Source organism: Aulonocara stuartgranti, assembly GCF_965226115.1.
Source record: "Aulonocara stuartgranti genome assembly, chromosome: 14".
In the NCBI taxonomy this organism is placed as follows: domain Eukaryota; kingdom Metazoa; phylum Chordata; class Actinopteri; order Cichliformes; family Cichlidae; genus Aulonocara; species Aulonocara stuartgranti.
The window spans coordinates 7862759-7885558 of record NC_138950.1 but is presented as its reverse complement, the minus strand read 5'-3'; the positions used below and the strand labels follow the sequence as shown (position 1 = coordinate 7885558).

Below are 22800 nucleotides of genomic sequence, written 5' to 3'. Positions count from 1 at the left end.
TTGCTAACCTTATTGACACTTTTTTAAGTGCATGGTCTGTATGGCACCCACACATGAACAGTTTGTATTAAATGAAATGTAAGTCAACAAATGCAAGAAACATCTGCATACTACTGGATCAAGAAATCGTTAAATATTAGAGATAGTGATTCGTAGAAATTGTTTTGCACTTTCCACAGGACAATAGAGGTTCTCAGCAAATGATGCCTCTCTTATTAAAAAGAACAAAAATAGCAACACGCAGAAATCAGATGTTTTGTTTCCTATGTTTGTTTTTGAAAGTAGGATTGTGTGCATTGCTGTCTGAAATATAAAGCCTGAAGTCAGCCTGACAGAATTGTTTTGGTTACAGATTTGTTGGGCCCATTACGAATACTATTATGTAGATCAGCCTTGGGAGATTTATTTCCACGTTGTGCATTTGAATTGTGTGACACCAGGCCTCTCATTTCATTTACCACACAAAAAAGCCTGCCAGTCCAACTTTAAGGTTGTGGAAATTAGACAGTCTTGTTCTCTTTCATATTTTTTTTCTATCGACTTTTCTTAAAATGTAGATCGTGTAAAATTGCTGAGCCCCTTCCACAGCCGCACACAGACCATACACGCAACCATTTTGCAGGGAAAAAGAATGAAAACAATATTACTATTTCTGTCAGGGGAAAAATGTTTTTAACCTCAGGATTTTCAATCGCTTTCTTTTTGAAAGATCTTTTTGAAATATTTTGAAGGATGCCTGTGTGTGGCATACTCAACACTGTTTAGATTTGAAACAGAAAGGCCACACACACACTCGGACAAATACACAAACACACACGCACGGAAGCACAGTTTTTATGTTTCTATGTGGAGTTTTTAGAGACCGCTTATCGGAGCAGCTTTGTATTCCTTCAGTTTCCATCACTATCATCACTGTAGCTACTAAACAACATGTGTAAACATAAATAACATATTTACTTTAATAAAATGTCGCTGAAAAATATCAACCAGATATAAATACATAGACATAGATTTTGTCTCCAGTTAATCAGCTGTGAAGAAAAACAATAATAGTTCAATAAAAATATCTCTTTACTTTTCGTGGGATAAGTGATGCTGTCAAAAACTATCAAAACTTAATTTTAATGAAAAAAAATCACTTCCTGTATTTAATGCCTGTCACTGAGAGGAAATGAGAAATATATTGGGAAATAGAGGAACAGATTCACAAAAAGGTTTACTTCAAAAAGTAGAATTTGCCACAGAAAGAGACTTTCCAGAAAACAGTGTTTGCTGAATATACACAATACCAGCTCCTTTCATCATGACATAATGTTTCAGGAGGTGTGCAGCTACAGTCCCAACTCCCAGCTTACATTGCATTGTTTTGTCTTATCAAATAAAAAGTGATGATTTTCCACTGTTTCTGTTGCTCTACAACAAAGGTGCTTGAATTGGAATTGACTGCATGAATAAATCAGATGCACAAATCAGAGGCATCTGGAGGACAGTGTTGTGGTGCAGCAGAGATGCTATTAAAAAATATATTTGTTTGCTTTTTCCTCTCTGTGTATTTAAGTACGCTTCTTTGTCGTTCTATTTTACAAAATTTAAACTTTCTCTTTAATGTAGATGTGAAAAGATGCCAAATTTTGGTAAATGTTAACTGTTTTATAATTAATAGCACGTGGTCTTAGGCCATTGTGTATATAAGTGACTGAAAAATAGAAATGCTGCATATCCATTTTACTGCACTGAGTTTAACTCAAATGGCCACATGGAAGAGCAAGACATTACCATTTATTGTTTGGCTAATTAGAGGTTAGTTGCTGTGTCTGGATAAAATAACATAATTAGGCTTAGATTTATGCTGCTATATGCTGACAGAGCATTTGCTCACATGGTTGCATATGTATGAAATTCAAAGAAAATAAGGCTGCTGGCTTATGTGTTATAATAAAATATATTTAATTTCAGATCACCTGAGCAGGACAGTAGGGCACAACAAGGACAGATGGATGTGTGCCGGCGTGAGCGGAAGTGTTATAACGTAGGAGAACATTATAACACTGCAGAACTGACTTTTCAAAACTGCCCTTGGCAAAGACACACAACTGCCCCAGGGGTATCACACCATTTACTTCAGCACTCTGACCTTTGTGATTAAATGCACGTCTCGAAAATTCTTGCCTACAGAATAGACGGTGTTGCCCCGGACCAGCTGAAGCCTCACAACTCAAATTACATGATTTTTTTTACAAAGCTAATAAGTTATTTTTATTATATAAAGGAATAATGTTTTGCTCACAGAAATGAAACCAGATTTCATCCCCTGTAAGGTAAATGAAATATATCAGTAGGGGAAGGACATGTTTATGCTACTGCTGAGTAATGTTCCCACACAAGCTGAAAAGAGCTATTTTCACTGCTCATATGTGGTTTGCTGTTAACTGTGTTAACTATTTAGCTTGTATTCTTAAAATAGGACATATGTGTGCTGAAAAAGTAGTGGAGAACAGAATTTGGCAAAAATCTTCTTTTTTCTTTTTCTTTCCTTGTGCTATGGAGAAGTGAATAACTGGCCACAGCAGCAACGTAGCTGCATTTTATAACAGTAAAATATCCTGAAGAGCTGAATATCCTGAAAGACATTGGGTTTAGCAGCGGATTATAAAAACATCCCACTGATGTGCTATGTGAGTATCCCTAGACAGGCATTCTCAAGCTACACCCCCAACAAGTTAAGAAAATAAATCCTGTGGTGTTACATAGATAAAACTAGAATTCCTGCATCACAATTAAGAGTTACCATTTAGGATGATTTCTGCAAATTATCCTGTAAATGAGGATAAGGGAGCTGCGTCCAGCTCTTGCAAAGTTAAATTAAGGAACCTGGGGAAATGAAGCAGAGCCCACACTATGTCCTCATAAAGCCAAAACCGACATGTGATGCTGCTGTGAAGCGGATGAGAATGAATTGTTTCATTTGACTGTGGCCTATGTGTAATATGTAACAATACTGTGATATTACCCCTCTGCTTTTCTATTTTTCATCATCTATTCTTAACTATCTCAAGAGTGCCTGGTCTTTGACTGCTTCCAGTGAAAGAAAAGAAAGGGTTGAAATGACAAATTGTTAAAGACACTGTTTAAGTTTAAAGCTGTATTGTAAATGGTCCAACTTTTTTGTCTGTGATACTGTCTCCTCTGTACACGAGGGGGGATTTCCTCTCACTTCAAAATTAAAACATTCTATATTAGAATATATGTAAATTTTGAAGCCACATTTAGAAACTTGGCACACAGTAGTCACCACCCTCTTATCCATAGGATTGTTGCTTCCAAAAAGTAAACTTATTGACCATGAACTGACTTGATGGTTCTCTGCTACAATATATCATAAAAAGCAATGCAGAAATCCTGTGACACATTGTGAGGCACAGTATGAGAAAAATAGTGCAATCAGAGAAGCAACTTTATTGCTCTTCCTTGCCAACCTTGAGCCAGGGAGTGAATTATAAGGAGACTTCTGAGCAGGGCAAGATGCGTAGCTCCACAGGAACCTGTCAAATTTGACCCAGAAGAGCGTTTTTTTTTTTTAAATAAGTTAGCAAGAACTTTATAAAACACAGTGTTCACAAGGTGATTGCCATTAAAGTTGTCTTTGATGTAGCTCGCGAGAAAAAAAACAGACCCTGTATGGAACACATTTAACACAAAGTACACACTGAGTAAAAACAGAAAAGGATGAATGTAATCATCGTGGTTGGTCTGACAGGGGACAACCCCACAGTAACAATTGCAGTTATTTTTCCTACAATGATTAATTTATTCCACTTTGAGAGGGAAAGCCTAACATGATGTCAGATAGTCTTTATGTTTCCTTTTCTTTGCAGAATTTTCTAGACACAGGTTTCAAAAGATGCTCATAAATGTTACTTTACAAGCAAATTAGATGGAAAATCTTAAACAGTGTAAATAATATTGTTAATAGTGTATATTTCTATCAAAATATATACAATATTTGCAAAAATATTGAGCATTGAGAACCAGCAGCCATTGCATTTTTGCTTTATAAAATAGTATAAAGAGTTTGTCCGAATTTTTTGTTTTAAAGGAATAATCGATGGACTATCTAAGCACAAGGACAAATACACCATTTTTATTTTACAAAGAAAAAATGATCTATCTGTGATGGTTAGTATCATTTTCAGAGTGAATATCTTGAGCAGTTTACTTCGGCATTTTCGCTCAGTTGGAGATTGCTCAAACTGGCACATTACATATAAACCCACACAAACAGAGTATTGTAGTAGTAAGTCATAGGTAAAGCAGTGCAGCAGCCCAAATCTCTTTTAGTAAGGGTTGTTAGTTCCTTTTGATTTGTGTTTGGCTGCCTGTCACCAAAACCCATTCCCTGAAATCACATCACTATAATGGTCTAATCAGCACTTAACGACCCATGTTACATAAAATCAATGCATCCTTCCTTTTGAGAATGCAGAATATTTGGAGGGGCAGCTGAAGGCTGGTGAAAGGGGGCATGGGGAGGCTGTCAATAGGGATGCACTTGCCCTCCAAGTTCAGTGAGCCTCCTGAGATCAAAGCTTTTACAGCAAAATCCTTTGTTTTGCTGACTAATCTTGTATTGATTTTAACAAGTTGTTAAGCTCTATTGCAGTTGTCAGACCGCTGCCAAACAACTCTCCTACCTGTAGAGGCTAAAAGAAGAGGGAGCTACAGTTCTAACAGGGAGAACTATTTAATTCTTTTCTTGTTATAGAAGGAATAGCGTTTTACTTTGCTTTTTTTCTCCCCTTTTCTTCTTATTTTTTTTCCCGTAGTTATGCAACAGTTTTAAAGTCATACCCCTACTGTGTTTACCTAGTTTCGTGCATATATTGTTTTGTGGTTCTTGTGGGAGGATGAGAATCTGTGGAAATAAAAAATGCGACACCCCATCAAGTATCTCTCCCACGTGCAAGTTGTCACGGAAAAAAATTCAAATCAATCAGAGCTATGCACTGTGGGCACTGCAACCTCGCTGTTCCTGTTGATGCGGAGAAAACAGTTTTGGATGCAACGTGAACTGACTGTGCGCTGGACTATCCGCTGCCAACCAAAGCCAGCAGGTCCTTTGCATTGTGGTTGGTAGAACTGCAGAGAGAATATAACAATGCCAGCTTGCTTTCATTTCAGTAGACCTCGGAGCTTCAAATGAATAATATATTGGAAGCAACTCGGGGGTAAATGAATAAATCTACACTAGGTGGGGATTTTTAAAGGGAGAAGAAATATCATAGAGCTACAGCACTACCTTGTGGTAGAGTAAGATATTGCGCGACATTAAACTAAACGGAGACCAGTTCATTATTCTGACAGGAGGATACATACAGTTCATTTTGGTGTATTGAAAGTGGCGGGTTTTCAAACCCAGATGCCAAAAATGACAGAAAAAGGAAGCATTTTATGTTTTTTGTCAATTAATCAAAAAATAGAATTGTTCTGCTTCCTGTTAAAATAAGGCCATGGACATAACTGCTCCATCCAGGCTGGAGATAATTAATATCAATGACCTTGCTAACGTTTCAAATGCATCATGTTGACTTTAATGATGATGTGTCATAAGCAGCCGGAGGTGGAGACACCCGGCTCTGGTCAGGGGCTCCAAAGCTGACAGGCGAGACCAGGTGAATAATAGTCCATGGCATCTTATTATATTGCTGGCGTGATCTGATTTACTCCAGCAGCAAATGGTGGGAAGAGACCCAGTGTCGTTGTGGGTATTGAATTAACGAGGTTTACGCGCAAATGAACCCCACACTGACGGCAGATACATCACGAAAGATTAAAGAACATTTCCACGTGGCTGTGATAGCTGTTCGGCTTGCTTCATTACACTCCTGACTCACTCCACATGTGTTCGCTTCACAGCCGAAAATGTTTTGGAAATTTTGGAAGTTAGCGGGGTTGACTGACCTTTGCGTGAAATCTTCTACCAATCTACCTGAAGAGAGATTTTTTTCCCTTCTTTTTATTTTTACTGGTAATGGGAGATTTGACACGTTAATACATCCAAGATCACAAAATCCATCTACGCACTGTCATTACTCATATGGGGAGTAAGAGGGGCATTGCAGCAAAGCTTCTTACAAAGCTTTGAACAGTGTATAGTATTTTCATGTTTTATGGTTCCCCCTGTTAGAAAATAAATAAATAAATAAATACGACTAAACAATGTAGATTATACTGTTAATTTAAAATAATCCAATGTTAATACAATGTCTGTGGAAAAATAATAATTCCAACCCTCCTGAGTAATTTTTTTATACGTTCGTCTTTAAATAACACTACAACTCCCTGCAGCAAGAAACAGAAACGTGATTGGAGTTTAATAAACCACGTGACTGGATTGGACGAATGGCGAATGACCTAAACAGGAAGCGTTGCATTCAGTCTCAGACAGCGTGAAATCTGAAAGTCAACTCCAGACAAAATGCGGTGCATCTAATACACCTGTTAAATATATTGTCTTCTGAGTCTTCAGATTGTGATAGTAGCATGTTGTGCTTTTAGCAGGTTCTGCATCTGAAACAACAGCATTTGTCACAATGTTGCAGTCGGCAGCTAAAGTCCTTTCTTTTGCATCAGCCACCTCAGTATCTCGGGGAATAGCGGCAGGTATTAGACATTATTGTAAGAATACACCAACTAAACTAAGAGTGTCCCAAGCGCTGTCTGGGGCAGAATTGGGATCTAACATCAAAGTTCAGGTAAGTTATGTTTATTGGTTAGTATTTTCTGGTAACTGCGCTTATTTGTGCGATCAACCCTGCCGCAGGAACTCAAGCTCATTTAACTCACAACAATGGTGGCTTGTTATATGTGATTGCTAAGAATCTGCTAAACAAACTTCACCCTTATGCAAATTCTGCTGAAACTTGTAGGTAGTAAATAAATAACAATTTTTGTAAAAACCACTTTATGCTAATTTGCCTGGGTGCATGCGTGGAAGTTAAGTAGCGACAAACAAAACTGGTATTTGTGAAAGTTAACCACTGCTAACCCTAAATATTTTTTTGCTGACTCCCAGCCATCACTAGCTGAAAATCTGTTACATCACCACATTATCATATTTTCACTATGCCGCTATGCGACTGTAGTAAAACATCTTGTTTTGCCTCTAAGTTACACTCAAAACAAGTGTATTATTAGGTGGAGAGAAAGAGTCCATAAAAATAACTGTATAAACATAAACGAGCTGCGTTTTTGTAGCATCTTTCTAGTTTTATTGACCACTCACACATTCATAGAGGGTTTTCTTTTTACAATATGTTGCCCAAGGTCACTTCCAAATATCGGATGTAAACAAAATCCACAAATAATCTGCTTAAGTGCAATATTATTAATTCATTATTCAATTTGATAATCTCAGAATTCCATTTGAAATGATCATGGTTATTGTTAGTACCAGTACATCACAACACCCATACCCTAATGCCTAATGCTGCACTTTCTCACTTACTTTCAAATAATATCGTACCACATTCTATGCATTTATGTGCCATGTTGAGAAAGAACAAGCAGTGAGTTCTCAAATGACCAACATCCTGATTATGTATGCAAAATGTGCACATTTTGTTTTACCAGATGGAATAGCTGAGTGTAGTTTGTTCTGTGTCTTTGTTTTAGGGATGGGTTCGCTCGGTTAGAGCTCAGAAAGCCAATGTCTTTCTCCATGTGAATGATGGGAGCTCCTTGCAGTCATTGCAAGTTGTCGCAAGTTCAGAGCTGAGTGATCCGTAAGCATTTTGGCATTACTCCCTATAGACAATCCTTTGCCACAGAGTTTCTGACATGAAAAGTGCATGCTTAGAATATTCTTTGTTTTTCTCACAAATTTAGGTTGCTCACATTTGGTAGTGCTGTTGAAGTCACGGGCATTCTTAAGAAAAGTCCACACCAAAAACAACCAGTTGAACTTGATGCTAAGCAAATCAATGTAGTTGGAGAATGCAACCCTGTGGTAAGAACATTTTGTAACTGTTTACATGGTTGCTATAGGAATCACAGTTTTATTGTATTTTGTTTTATATTCTTCTTTTTAAGGACTTTCCCTTTAAAATCAAAGAGCGACATGGCCTTGAGTATATTCGCCAATTTCCTCATCTCAGGTGCAGAACAAATGCTTTTAGCTCCCTGTTGAGGATACGAAGTGAGGCCACTGCAGCAATTCACTCATATTTCAAGGTGAGAACATCAGTGGAGGAGTTTCATAAAAAATGAGGAGCAAGAGTTTTTTTTAATTTTTTTTATTGTTTACCTTTTTTTCCTCCAGGACAATGGCTTTGTAGAGATTAACACTCCAATCATCACCTCAAATGACTGCGAAGGGGCAGGGGAGCTCTTTCAGGTGGAGGTGAGCATCTAAACACACTAACAGCTCTGTTTTTTTTTAAGTTAAAGCCCCGTGCTTTAGTCTGAGCAGATTTATGACACTGTTTGAAAACTTGAAATCCCCGCTTTTAACACAGCCATCAGGCCCAGATTATGCAGATGGAGAGAACTTTTTCTCTGTACCAGCCTACTTGACCGTGTCTGGACAACTTCATTTGGAAGTGGTGTCAGGGTGAGGTAAACTACAGAAAGTTGACAAATTACAGGAGAAATCAACTTACTTTACGTTGTTGTCAGATAACTATTGGATGTTAAGTGCTTAATCGTATTGTTTTTTTACTTTCATTTTACTTTATCAATTTCTGCACATTCTAAAGCTTACATATTCATATCAGTTGTATTCAGCTATGTACACTAAAGTATGTTTCTACTTATAACTCATACTCTTCTAGGGCTTTTTCTAAAGTCTATACATTTGGGCCAACTTTCCGTGCAGAGAACTCCCAAAGCAGACGCCACCTGGCTGAGTTTTACATGGTAGAGGCAGAGATCTCCTTCACACAGTCCTTAGAGGATCTCACTAAGGTTAGCTATGTCATATTTGATCTGTATTCGACCTCAGATACAAAATGCTATTTGTCAGTCAAACAGGACATTGAATAACATGTTTAAGCCTGTTAACTTTTTATTCTATACTACATATTTCTGTACTGGTTATAGATTAATTCGGCTTCCCTTCTTTCAAATTCACAGATGTCTGCTGTTCTGTTTGTCAGTTTTTGTTTGAAAGTTTGCGTCCTATATTAGGCCAAAGTCTAAAGCCATGCTTGCTAGGTTAGTGGTTGTAATTTGAGGTAAATAAAGTGTTGAAATGGTACAAAATAAACCGCTGTATGCATGTGTGGTTAATTGTGGCTTGTAGTATTAAGTGTTCTGTGTGATCAGTAAGATTAGAAAAGCATCTAAAATAAACTGAACTGATGTCATCATATAATTTCTGTGTACTGAACTTCAAATTTTGCAAATTCCCCATGTGACTTTTAAAGTTGCCCTTGTGCACAGTTGCCTGGGAAAGCTTTAATTATTAAACTTGGCCTGCTCCTTAGGTTATGGAGGACGTGTTCAGATTTGCCACAGAGCATGTATTGGCTCACTGTGTGGAGGATGTGGATTTGTTTCACAAGCATGTGACTCCTGGGCACAGGGTAAGTCCTGAAGGACACTTGGGGACATAACCTGGCTCCAGCCATTACTCTGTCTGACTTCATTATTAGCTCAACTTATGTGTTTCCTCTTGCATTCATATATCTCAAGGACACTGTAGATGCTATGATAAAGAATAGCTTTCCTGTGTAAGTCTATTCCTTTTCTGTATATCACATTTAAAAAGTGGATGACATAAATAATATGGAGACAAAAGTTGAAGGAATATTTGGTGTCTTTTCTAAGGATTACCTACAGAGAAGCTATAGACATCCTGCGCCGCAGTTCAGAGAGATTTGCCTTCCCAACAGATGTGAGTGGCAATGATTACATTTTTATGTTGATATTGCAAACTAGATCTCTTCCTCTACACTCTGCTTGCTAACAACAAGTTTATTCCACACGGCTCTTCTTTTCTACAGTGGGGCTGTGACCTTAAGACAGAACACGAGAAGTACCTGGTGAAACACTGTGGCAACATTCCAGTCTTTGTCACTGATTATCCTTATGATCTGAAGCCTTTTTATGCAAGAGACAACCAGGATCATCCTGAGCGTACAGTAAGAGTCAGTTATACTGTATAACAGGGTGAATGAATGATCTAACCTCTCATTTCCTTCTTTGTCAGTTAGGGTATTTCAGTAATTTGCATATCTGAGCTGATTTTGACTGTTGTGCAGGCAGCTGCAGTGGACCTTCTTGTGCCAGGAGTTGGAGAGCTCTGTGGGGGCTCCCTAAGAGAGGAGAGGCTGAATCTGCTGAGTGCTCGGCTGGAAGAGTAAGAATTCATACTCCACGAGTATAGGAAGGCTTATGCCAAAAGATTTCGACTACATTTTTCAATTTATCCTCAATTGCTTTAGAATTTTTCCTGAATGCATTCAGAGCAGTCATAATCCTGCCTGTGAGACTCCGGGCCAGCTGGTGCAGTTTAAGTCTTGCGGAGGCTGATTAAAATAAAGAAAATGCTCTGTACCCCCCCCCCCCCCCCCCCCCCCCCCTCCCTTGTCTCTGACACATCTTGTTGTATCAGACTAGATGGGTTAGCATCTATTTTGCATGGCTTAGTGTTTTACCTCACTGCCCATTAAAGATATTACACTGAAAGGAAACTTTTAAGGGATGCTATTTCTGAAGTTTGATCATAAAGTTATATGACTCTGCCCATAAAAATCAAGATACCATACCTGATCTAAATTTGATTGATCTCCTGTCCAAGGTTGTGTCTGTGTTCAGTCCCTTTATACTTATGCATGCTGGATCTCCTCTGATATGGTAAAATGGTGACCTTTTAACTTGAATTTCATTTTTGGGAAGAGAACAAAGTTGCAGAGGGGCAAATCTGGCAAGAATATCGCTGCACCTGCGTTTCTGTGGCCAAACAAAATGTTTCATTGCACTGTGTGAAGGTACATTATGGCATTGAAGTTGAAGTAATTTTAGCTGGATTTCCTCTCTCAGATATCTCAGGATGTTACTGTAGAACTCTGCATTGCTATTCTGACCCTGGGGGAGGAATTCAGCTCGCACATGAATTAAAATAAAGGAATAAATCAAAAAACACCTTGCCTGCTCTCGCACTCCTGACCTAATAGATCATCTTCAGACATCGACACTGCATGCACATCCACTAAAATCTCCTGTGGGTCGCTGGGTCTTACCCAGAGATCTAGCTACCATTACAAATGAGGATCCTTGACATAAATGTTGTGTCACGGAAGTTGATGTTTGCACAAGTTTAAGGTTCATGTTGGAAATTCGGGTGCGCAGGTGGTCAGAACAGGCCATCTAGGGAGCAATATGAAATTAGAAGCAGTGCTGCAAGTGGTCCAGAGTTTAACAAGAAGGTGACCTTGATGGGTGAGTTCAGACAGCTTTACATAAATGATTGTTTTTCTATTTTTATGGGTGGAGTCTTGTAACTTTTTAATCACATCTCTTGTAATTTATATAAAGGAATTTAGATGTTTGTAAACAAAAAAGAATATATTGTACTGTGCAAAATACGGAGCATTTGTGTGGCACTTTCATGCAGCAGTGGACAAAACCATTGAAATCATGCATTTATTGTAGAACTTGATCTCATGTCAATTATTGCACTTTTTTCCAGGGCTGGATTAGAAGACGTCTATAGCTGGTAAAGTAATAATAGTAAAAACGTCTGTATATTTATGATATTTTAATGGACATTAAAAGAAGTCTAAAAACACTTGTGAATTTTGCAGGTATCTGGACTTGAGGCGTTTTGGCTCTGTCCCTCATGGCGGCTTTGGACTGGGATTTGAGCGATATTTGCAATGCATTCTTGGTGTCGACAACATAAAAGATGTCGTTCCTTTCCCAAGATTTTCTCATTCTTGTCTTCTGTGAAAAAACAATTCAAGCATTTTGGATGTGTTAAAGTTATGTATGTCTTGAAAACATTAAATAAATGTAATATTCAGGATTGTTTTAATTTTTTTTTTTATTTCTGTGTTTGCCTCTATAATGGGAATTGCTCATTGCCAGAATTTGAATTGATACATTTTAGTTTTCAAGGAATACTTGATGACATGAGCAATACTTCCTAGGGAAGCATTACCTGGTTACTTTTAATTTTCTGGTTCACTTTTCCAACAAGGTTGGTTTTAAGAGCAAGATGTTAACTTCCCACCAGATGGTGCCTTTTCCCATTTCAACTAGTGTGAAAATGCCAATTTTTTTTGCCAAGTTAAATTTGTTACCTGAATCCATATTATCTGTTTTTCCAAAACGCAGAAAGTTAAGAAACTGCCTTCTGTCTTTCATAATATCGAACTATACTTGGATCACATTATGGGCTCATACAACTTTTTTTTATTTTTAATTATTTAGAGAAAAATAATGTACGGGGTTTGAAATAACAGAAAATCGCTTCTAGATCTGCTCGTTGTGTTAGAGACAAATTGATATTGTTTTATCCGGAGTCGCTTGGGGAGCTGTTTAGTAGCAGATCTTCCCCCATCCTGTTCATCCCAGTGCAGCCCATCCCTCTATTCACGGTGGGCGTGGTATCTAAGGAAAACAAACTGCAGACACCCTATGATACTTCCTCACCCTGCATCAGTTGAGTTTGGCGGCGGCTCTTCGTCAGCCGGTCGTGCGTAATTGCCTAAAAGCAGAATCGCACCGTTTTGCACGCCTCTTGTTTTACACGGTACCATTGGGAGCGACTGTCTAAATCTGCGACCATCACTACTTTGATTTTTATCAAATGGGGGGAGCAGACAGCAGCAGGGAGAGCCAAACCCCGACAGCACTTTGAACAGGCAAGCCCTAAGGAGCCATCATGTACTAGTGGCAAACCGCAGTTTCAGAGCGAGAAGAAGCAGCAGACACTGACAAACATGAGCGGCGGAGAAATCATCTTCCAAGGCTGGCTGAGAAAATCACCACCGGAGAAAAAACTCAGAAGATATGTAAGTGAATGCACTTCCGTTTAGTTTGTCTACGTTTAGAAGTTTGATCGGTACAGAAGTTACCCGATTTGTCTGCTTTCTCACTCTGCCAAAGTGACTCTTTGTGTTCATGTCATTTGATATTAACTGCTGTCAAACTCGTATAGTTTACTTGTAGCCGGTGCATCCTTTTTCTAACTCGTAAAGATCTCATGAAGACAGTTTACAGCATCACGCCCTCATAATAAAAGAAACGACTAATATAAAACAACAAAACATGATAATAAATACAAAAAGGTTTTCAAAGGTCCCTGGGTTTAATCCGATTGCACAGTGAACAAACTAATGTTTGTAATGATTACTGATCTTGAAGGCAGAACAGTGAATACAGAGCGTGTAAAGGGGCAAAGTTTTAAAACCTTCATGTCCCACAGATGAGACAGTATTCTGTGTTTCCTGTGATCTTTTCACTCTTTCTGACTGTACAGTTGTGTGTGTGTGTGTGTGTGTGTGTGTGTGTGTGTGTGTGTGTGCGTGCGTGTGCGCGCGCGCATCTATAGACAAACTAAAACAAGAGGATACTGAGCACTACATTATTGATTATATGCAGGATTTATTGAACCATCCCATCAAGGTCCACTTGATATTAAACCCTCACTTAACTGCTTCTGTATTGTAAACAGCAGACAATTTGCAATATTTTAGAAAACTAACATCATTTAGTAAAAAATGGTGTTAGAAATTGTGCTTTAGTCTTATAGTCCTAATTTTGATGTGGAGTCCACTAAAAACATGAAATGACAGCAGATTTTACATGAAAGGCCACCCGCTGGGATGTATGATAATAACATGGAGGTAAGCCTGTGCAATAGATGACAGCTGTCTATAATTTTGGCTAAAGAGCTGAGATGCACGCAAACTGTCGTTTGGTTTTATCCAAATATGATGAGGTAATGTCTAATCAACAACTGATGTGACCAGTTTTCATCCTAGCCAAGTCAACTAATGTCACAACACTTGAGTGCTTTGATAAGTCTATATAAGCCAAAGCTGCTGGTCTCTTGCTGGATGCTAGGCAGGGGAATGGCTACAAATCAGATAATAGGATTTATGAAGGCAGATAGAGCCATGAGACAATCTCCTATAAATACAGCTGTCCACTGTTTTTGTATGGTGTAGCGTTACCAGGCCTCTCCGTGTTCCTGCTAGCTGATTTTGCCATGATGTCATCTCTCTGTTTCATCTGGAAATCCATCCTTGAATGTCTTCAGATGCTGTCCGGTCATTTAGTCATTGTCTTCCACTTAAAGCTGGCTAATGTTTACACAGAGACCACCATGGACAGTATGGAAAGGCAGCTGCAATACTACAGAGGAAAAAATTTGCTTGGTTACAGTACTATATAAACAACCAGAGAGAGAGAGAAAAAAAACCTCTCAAGGCAAGATAGAGCCCACATAATGGACTGCAAGCAAGAACGCAGGGAGCAGCCTCGGAGCCCTTCTCACACTGCTTCTCACCCTGAAAAATAACCTATAAACAACTACACAAACACTGTTTCAGCCAGAAAACAGAGTCATGAGATGGAGTGTCCAGAACAGGCAGACTTGTGAATGCGATCATCTGTCCATCTGACATTCCTTCCACTTAAAGTCAGGCTATATGGACAATCAGGGCCATTTATTTACCAGTATTGCTGTCATCTGATGCAATTACGTGAATGTAGCGGGATATTTTCAGATACAATACTCCAGACATTCCTGGAGGTGTGCTGTGCTTGAGAACGTGGTAGCAACTTTGATCGGTCAGTAGAAGAGGTGAAAGGAATGTGTTGTTTTGGAGCTGTAACTGCCATGTTTTATGTTAAAATGTTCAGTTCAGTCGTGCCAATCAGAGGGGATTATTTATGAAAATATATCTTAATCCTTAATAACAACTTCCCTGTCAATATTCAACCATTTGTACCACCGTGCCCTTCCCAAACCAGCTGAGGCCCGTGTTTGTTAATCAGTAGTTAGCTGATGAAATAGTTGGTCATTGTATTTATCGTCTCCCGCGACCTTCCACAGATGATTTCTGAAAATATGCCACATAGCTCATTTAGTGCAGGGTAGAATCTGCTCGAGTGTAGGGCGAGAGTAAAAACTGGTACTACCACTGCAGGCCCAACATGCAAATCATGTGCAAAGCAAAACACTGCCAGTTAAAGCATGGATGCAACTAGTGGAGAAGACAGGAGACAGCATGTTTATGCAATGTAATGACTAGTCATAGTTTAAGGTTTTCTAATTGTATATGTGAATCACTACAGTAAGACTTACTTACTGTACAACAGCTCCTCACTTCACAAATGCAGCCCCTCTCAAACATGTGACAGTGGCTTTGCAGACGTGTGGTTAATTTTCACTTCTTTCCCACCAAAAAAAGTCATGGTCTAAATGTAAATCACTTGGTTGGAGTTTATCTCCTCTTTGGCGCTGATTGAGGTTCCAGAGGTGGGCAGTGTTTTAATGCTGGGGGTGGGAGTGGCCCAGCTGCTTTTTTTGAACAACGTCCAGAATAAGCAGAAAGAACATGAAAACAACTGACGAATCCAGTGTGTTCCCAGTTCCTCTTGCATAGTTCGGCTGAGGTAATTTTTACTCATCACTCGTGGTCAGACAGCGAGCTTAATCATGTCTGCTGTATGAAGCTGCAAACAATCTTCTACGTGCCGCTGCTGTGTACTAAACAATCTTCCCATTACAAAATCAATACATTGCAAATAATAACACTAAAGTTTGCACTAGTTTTTCTTGGCTTGTTGTAAAGAAGGAAAAAAAATCTTCTTTGGCTTCTTCCTCATTAGTTTCTTAAATAAATACATTTTTATTTATATAGCACCTTTCAAGACAGAATCACAAAGTGCTGCACATAAGATTACAAGTCATAAAAAGATTTAAGAAGAGAAAATCTATTTCTTCCTAAATAGATACTTTCAGTATTGACATGTGTCGTGATAAGTTGTCTATATTAATCACGCACAGTGTGACTCACACTGCATACATTAAAAACTGTCTTTCTTGCTCTCTGGCTGATCAAGCTGCTGTTTGCTAAACTCTCCCCATCTGTCCGTTGTTGTATCTGACATCACAGACGTGTTTGTTCAAATACAGTAAAGCGCTGCTACATTCCAGACAGATCATATCGGCAAGGTGATATCTTTTGCGTCTTCTTTCTCCCGCTTGCCCTTTTAAAAGGCTGTGCGCTTTTTCCCTTGTGGATGGCACGCTGCAGAAGAGAGGAAGAGAGATGAGGGGAGTCGGTGAGGTTTAAAGGCAGGCATAGCAGAGCAGCAGCCTGTGTCCCACTGTCAGCTGCCGGGTCTGCTGTTGTTTTGCAGAGGGGCTTTGGGAAGTCCTTGCCCTTAGAGGTCAACTCCAAACACCTCCCAGTTCCTGCTTTGACAGACAACCAGCACTCCAGACATTTTCCTTGTTCCATCTCATCTGTGGGCCTTTTCCCCCACAACACTGGGGTGGCTTTAAGTGACACTATTGATATCTAATGATTTTTTATTATTTGTTTTGCTAAAATCATTAGATATGTTCACTTAAAAGAATTCTTGTGTTTGACCTGTGATTTTTGTTTTGTTTTGTTGTTGCTTTATAATCTGTTCATTATTTTTAGTTTTGCTTGGTGGGTTATACTGATTGTTCTATTATATATTTTGTCTGGTGTTCTTTCATTGGCAGTCCATTAAATGAAGTGAATGCAGATTATAAATATATATTTATATTTTCATGGTCTGATTTGAAACTTTCTTATGCCATACTCTGCTTTGCCATGAACTCGTAGAATGTAATTCTACCAATAGCAGATGCCAGACTTCCTTTGGATGGTACCTACAGGAAGTATTGCAAAAAGTCCCATGACAGGAATAGTAATTAAATTGGTGAGTCGTACATAAATGCGTTTCCATTTATGAAAGCCTTAAGAGCCGAGCTCAAAATAGTGTCCTTCTGAAGGAAATTGGAACCTATTGATTTTTTTCTTTTTTCTTTTGTGATTTGGACTAACAGTGAGATCGTTTATGCTTTTTTGATGACATTTAAGAAAGCGCACATGGTTTAATATAATGGTTCAAATAAAAATGAGTCAGACTACAACAACTTTGATTATAAACAGTTGACCGAAACAACTCTCGTGGTTATTCTGTTTTCATTTTTGACCCAAGTGGTAAAAGCAGTCTAGGAAAAAAATGCACTGACGTCATCTGCAAGTTGTGCATGCATAAACTTTATGCTGGTTAGTTTCATGTTCACCCACGTGTGGAGTTTTTTCTCCATTTAGAGGAATCTAGTTTCTGTACTGATTAAATCCAAATGTAGAATAATTGACACAAATCACACGTTTAGTTCAAACTTAGATGTCATATGACTATCATTAGATCGTCCTCCTGAAGCAAGTGAGCTGTCATGCTGTTGTCACCTGCAAACGGAGGCATACATCTAAGTATAATTCAAGTTACGCCCACAAGTTAGCATATTTTTAACATTCAGTGAAATGATCTGATTATCAATACCACACACTGAGATTAAGGTAGGATGGGAAAATGTGTATTTCTAGCATACATTTGAGTCAGCAAGCAAATAAGTAGGTGGTTGTTTTTTTGTTTTTTTTTTTTAATAACAGCAGCTTGTTTTTCATATTGTCACACTTCTTTGGATGTTCATCAAACTGTGGGATCTTAAAGGTGTCGTTCACTGAAATTTCAATATTAAATATCTTCGAGAAATTAGTGTGGTTGATAGTTCGAATGAGCTTCGAGGAATGCACCCATGTGTGGAAAAAACAGGTGGGAGGGCACTGGCCAAACTTTTACCAGTTAAGAAAGTTTTGTAGGGGTTGTTAATGTGTTTATACTATGAAATATAAGTGTAGTAAATGCTTTAAATATGCCAAAACACAGGCTGTTGTGTCTCTGTTTTATTTGAATCTCATTGCCTTTGGGCAGTACTTTGTAGGAGTTTGAAAAACAAAGTGACTTTTGGTTGAGGTTGTGGTGCAGGTGGTTGTGGCAGTCATAATGAAAACAGTGACAAGCACGCATATGTTTCTGTATATGGCATTGGTAAATATTTTTCTTGAGGACATTGTAATACACTGGAAAAAAACAAGTGTTTTGTCTAATATTTATGATAAGATCACGTGTTCTAATTCTGGCTACTTGTATGGGGGAGTTTAACACGTTTTATTGATAACAATGCTTTTTTAATAATAGATGATTTTCACATCATTCTAAGTCACATGCTAAAAGAGTTAAAGACAGAAAGACAAAATATTAATATTTGAATAAATCAATTAAGCTTAAGCTTTTTCTAATCCAAGCTTTTACTTCATCATCGCTACATTCGCACCTCACTTAGGCATTTCTGTCATACGAACATCTAGACATGGATGAGTCATTGCATGCTAGGTATAGGAACTGAAATTTCCAACAACTGAGTTTAGATAAGAATAAACTAATGAGTAATGTTTGTAACCAGTGTATAAACATAGACTTCTAGGACACTACACCACAGAGCTAACATTAAAACCTGATGCCTAATATTTTCTAGCTCTCCTTCATGCTGCCAAAAGAGCTTTAATCAGTTGAGACATGGACATGTGTCTCCTGGGAATACCCTGTGGTGTCTGGCGCAGGGACATTGACTGCTGGTTATGTTTTGGGGCTTCCACAGTTTGGGCCTGTTCAGGTGCATTAGCTGACGCTCGACTGGATTGAGATCTTGGAATCTGGAGGCTTGGTCGATACCCCCTCCCTGAGCTTGTTCTGTTTTGTTTTTGATGGGGCAGTTAATTCTGAATATCTCCTCTTAGTATCTTTACTTGGGCATTTTGTTGAAAAATTCAGAAATTGTATGTATTTGTTATGTCAGTGTTGCTGAAAACACGTTTTTGGTTCCCACGGGTTCCGTTTCTTGTTCATGCTTAGGCAAAAGACAACGTGGATAATGATATGACGTCCATTACGACTCTATGACGTGCTGTCCAGTCACAGGAGCATGTTCAGTGAGAGGCTGAGATTACCTAAATGCACCACTAAACGACACAGGAAATCATTCCTGCCAGTAGCTATCTCCCTGTACAACGTCTCCATCTAATGCACAGTGCACAGTGCAATAGTTACACCCTTTTGCACATCATCTACAGTGAAAATAACAGTTTTACAGTTTTCTATATATATATTTAATTTCTTGAATATTATTGTTATTTATTATTATTATTTTTGTGACTTTTTAATATGTTGTATTATGTAATTCTGTTCAGTCTGTTACTGGAGCAACTGTAACCACATGATTTCTTTAGGGATCTTCACCATGATTATTTCTGGCACAAAAAAAGTCAAGATGATAAAGCAAATGTTAAGTATTTAGCACCTATCTTTAAATAATATATGTCTTTTAATACAGTCATTGATAGCTCTGGATCAGGTCTGTCCCTGATTTGCTGTTGCTGGACCCAGAAACCTGCCAAGTGTTTATTTTATTTTTGTCTGTTTTCATCTCTCTGTGCTTTTCTTTTCTTTCTTCACTTTCCCAACTGGTCCAGGCAGAGGGCCACCTCTCTGGGTCTGGCTCTGCTGGAGGTCTCTTCATGTGAGAGGAAACTTTTCTCCCCACAGTCATGTTGTGCTTGCTCAGAGGGACTCGTTGATTTTCTCTGTGTAATATTGGGGATGTAAAGTTTTAATGTAAAGTTAACCGGGATGTTGGGAATTAGTGCCTTGTAAATCTAATTTAACAACTACATTTATTCATTTTAAGTTGTAAAATGGTCATTAAATGCGCCACTTATTAAATGTACTACATTGGTGTCTTTTTAAATTATAGCTTAATTAATAGTATTTTGCAAATCATCTGTCTGCTGCCTTAAGTAAAGTTCATATTCAGGTTTTGTCCAGTCTTAAAGGTTATTTCTCCCAAATTTAAAAATACAAACGCTATTTCACACCACAAATTATAGTAACACGGCAAAGTGGCTGTATATTTTTGATTCATACAAAAAAGAAATTCTTACCATTAAGGCACAAGGACCATGAAAACTGAGCACATAAAAATAATAGAAGAACTTGTAAAACTTGTAAAAAAAAAAAAAGAAAAATTGTTGGTCATTAAAAAGCAGCATCATGAAATTAAAATGCTAATTTTTTTGATCATCTTATTCTCAAACAAAACAAACAAAAAAATACATCTATATTGTGTTGCACAAAACTTTCAGTAAGACCTTGACAAAAATGTCGGTGGCTGACTTCAGTGATGCACATGACCTCATAGACATGTAGCTTGCGAATCCATTTGAGTGATTCTCCAACAAAAACCTCACTGTGGTCAGATTTTCTCCTTGTATGGAAATGTTTCTGCTCACAGGACCACTTCCATTCCAGAGACGTCTAATTCACTATATATAAGATATATAAAACCACCTTGCAAGGAATTAGAAAGATCAGGAGATGTTCACAGCACATTCGCGTAGACGTGTACAAGCTGACGCAGATGGCAGAGGAAGCAACACAAAGAGTTCTGATTAAAGATAATGCTTCTCGTTAGTTAAACTGTCAGGGTGGGCTCATCTAAATAAGCCCAGCCTTTTTCTGATACGGAGACATGGCGAGCGATTACTCATTTTCATAATGATGCAACTGTTCAACCATCAATTGAGGCTGATTATATCTACAGAGAGCTTTTTAGAGGTTGTTTTTCAAAGGCTGTGTTGCAGATTTTGCAGATCATCGCCCCCGTAAAGCGAGTGAATGAGAGCAGTAGGTACCAAATGTTGCATCCCTCTTGATCATCGTCACACCTGTGCGATGAGGCTGTCTGTCATAGTGATGTGATGGCGTGGTATTTGGAATCCTATTTGCTAAAATGTTATGAAAGCTCAAAGGTACGAGGCTCTACTCTGCATATGAAGTTGTGTTCAGAGGACCTAGTCTGTATTTGCAGTCTCTAGCTCACCTCTGACCTTTTATTAACTTACGAGAATTTATGGGCATGTTTAGGCCTTATCTTTATGTGTTATGTATTCCAGCTGCTGTCCTTCCAAGGCTAGTGTTTTGACTATTGGGAAACATGAGTGGTTTGATTTAAATTGCAGGAGTGCTCTAATGCATTTGCTATATTCCCCAGTAGTTTATACTCACAGAAACTCTTCTGTTTAACGTTTTTTCATGTTTACCTTACTGGGCACAAGGCTGGGACAAAGCTGCGTCCCACTCTTCTCCACTCAGTAAATGTAGCGGCTAACGATGCATACTGTTGGCACATTTTGTTTGTAACCTAAATTTATTGCAAGTGCTCCAGAATGTCTTTTATAAACTTTGTCTGCTTAGCATCTTACTCAGAACCCATGTGAACTCTACAGCTTCCAAAGAACCATTTGTGGCTTATGTAAGATTATATAAATGGATGTCGTATAGATAAATACAGATGAATGGTACCTTTTAAGCACAGACAAGACAAACTTACTTTTAGTGGATTATCATTCTCCTCTCTTGCAGATTGAGTACCTCATTGTTTTGTTTTCTAGGAGTTTTCGAGAATAATTCAGATTACGCTGTGTTTTTGTGCTGTGTAGATGGCCGTGTGCTATTCTTCAGCTTAATCTCGATCACATTCCCTCACTTGCTCAAACTCCAGCCTGCTCCTACAATGTGTTGTTATGTGTGACCTGCTATTGATTGGGACTGGATAATCAGGGCTCTGTTGTCATTGTGTATCCAGCTTTGTCTCCTCTCGCATAAACTGGAATCACAAGTGTTTAGGCATTTACTCACAGAGTCACGGTCATTTTAACCATTGTCCTTCCTAATTCACATGTTGCAAAGTCATCCTCACTGTTGTTCTTTTGTTGAAAGATTTTTCTTTTAAACCATAATCAAGCAGCATGTGACAGGCACAAAAATTAAAGTATTGTGTATTAAAGATTCCTCCTTCATTTCACTGTTATAGGATAAATATGGGGGGTTTTTTTTGTAGGAGGGCTACTATAATTGACAGTTGCTTAGGATGAGTGGAATGAAAAGCTACATCATGCTAACACTGTATGAGCACTCCTTGTTGTCTACTATTATTAATGAATTTCACAAATAAGATTTCATGGGAGGTAAAAGTGACCAGCGAATCCTGTTTATCACTTTTTACTTTACTTCACTGGCAATGAGCAAGCACCTGTTTGTTTTCGTGCCGTCTCTCAGGTGTTTTTAGTGTGTGAGCGCTATTAAACAAGGGCACGCCGGCCGAGGTGTCCAATTCAGCTTAAACCAAGTAAAGATGACATGATGTAATTCCCTTTTCCACAATATGACCATAATAAAAGCTGGTAGTAGATTAGAAAATGTACACAAAGACACGCAGGGTGATTACAGAGGGTCTGCTGCAGCTCTACAGTGCCAGTGTTTGTGCAGCTGTGTAGTGTGTGTGTGTGTGTGTGTGTGTGTGTGTGTGTGTGTGTGTATACTACAGCATCCGGTAAACCAGAGGAGGTACAGTCAAAGAAACACAACCTGTTGTCTCTTCTTTCACTCCTTTAATAGTACCAGATGTAAACAAGACTATTCTAACCCCTAGCTTGGATAGCATAGTCATGACTGTTTGCTCATGCACATTTAAAAACATGTTGACTGATGTACGCCATCCAGCCTGTTGACACAGCCTACTACTAACCACACACTATGTATATCCGTAGTGTTGTAAAAGGCACACCTTAGATAATTGTTTAGGCCACGGCCATCTCCAAGTTCATTAGACGGTGTGATTGGCAC

At 38.5% G+C, this 22800-nt stretch overlaps 2 protein-coding genes across 4 annotated transcripts in view; both read left to right on the top strand.

Annotated features, from left to right (window-relative positions):
* The first annotated feature begins 6420 nt into the window (after positions 1-6420).
* nars2 (asparaginyl-tRNA synthetase 2, mitochondrial) lies at positions 6421-12022 on the top strand. The gene is made up of 14 exons (XM_082501914.1): positions 6421-6752; positions 7672-7781; positions 7885-8005; positions 8089-8229; positions 8318-8398; positions 8514-8608; positions 8829-8961; positions 9483-9581; positions 9691-9728; positions 9826-9892; positions 10002-10139; positions 10260-10357; positions 11690-11716; positions 11805-12022. The coding sequence occupies exons 1-14, from the start codon at positions 6591-6593 to the stop codon at positions 11947-11949; spliced, it is 1455 nt and encodes a 484-aa protein (XP_082358040.1). The 5' UTR covers positions 6421-6590; the 3' UTR covers positions 11950-12022.
* Positions 12023-12633: 611 nt separating this feature from the next.
* Positions 12634-22800, top strand: part of gab2 (GRB2-associated binding protein 2) — a 35711-nt gene continuing 25544 nt past the window's right edge. For 2 of the 3 annotated variants that reach the window (XM_082503543.1, XM_082503542.1), the window contains exon 1: positions 12634-13016. In XM_082503543.1, coding sequence (XP_082359669.1) covers positions 12945-13016 — 72 coding nt within the window. In that variant the 5' untranslated portion in view covers positions 12634-12944. The remainder of the gene's footprint in view (positions 13017-22800) is intronic. The other variant, XM_082503541.1, reaches the window with a different exon arrangement.

What these genes read in the sequence shown, in the direction of transcription:
- nars2 (XM_082501914.1), top strand. Translation starts at nt 6,591, where the DNA reads ATGTTGCAGTCGGCAGCTAAAGTCCTTTCTTTTGCATCAGCCACCTCA. An exon ending in TTGGAGAATGCAACCCTGTG is followed by an intron (nt 8,006 to 8,088) that starts GTAAGAACATTT and finishes CTTCTTTTTAAG; the next exon opens with GACTTTCCCTTTAAAATCAA. An exon ending in CTGAGTGCTCGGCTGGAAGA is followed by an intron (nt 10,358 to 11,689) that starts GTAAGAATTCAT and finishes ACTTTTTTCCAG; the next exon opens with GGCTGGATTAGAAGACGTCT.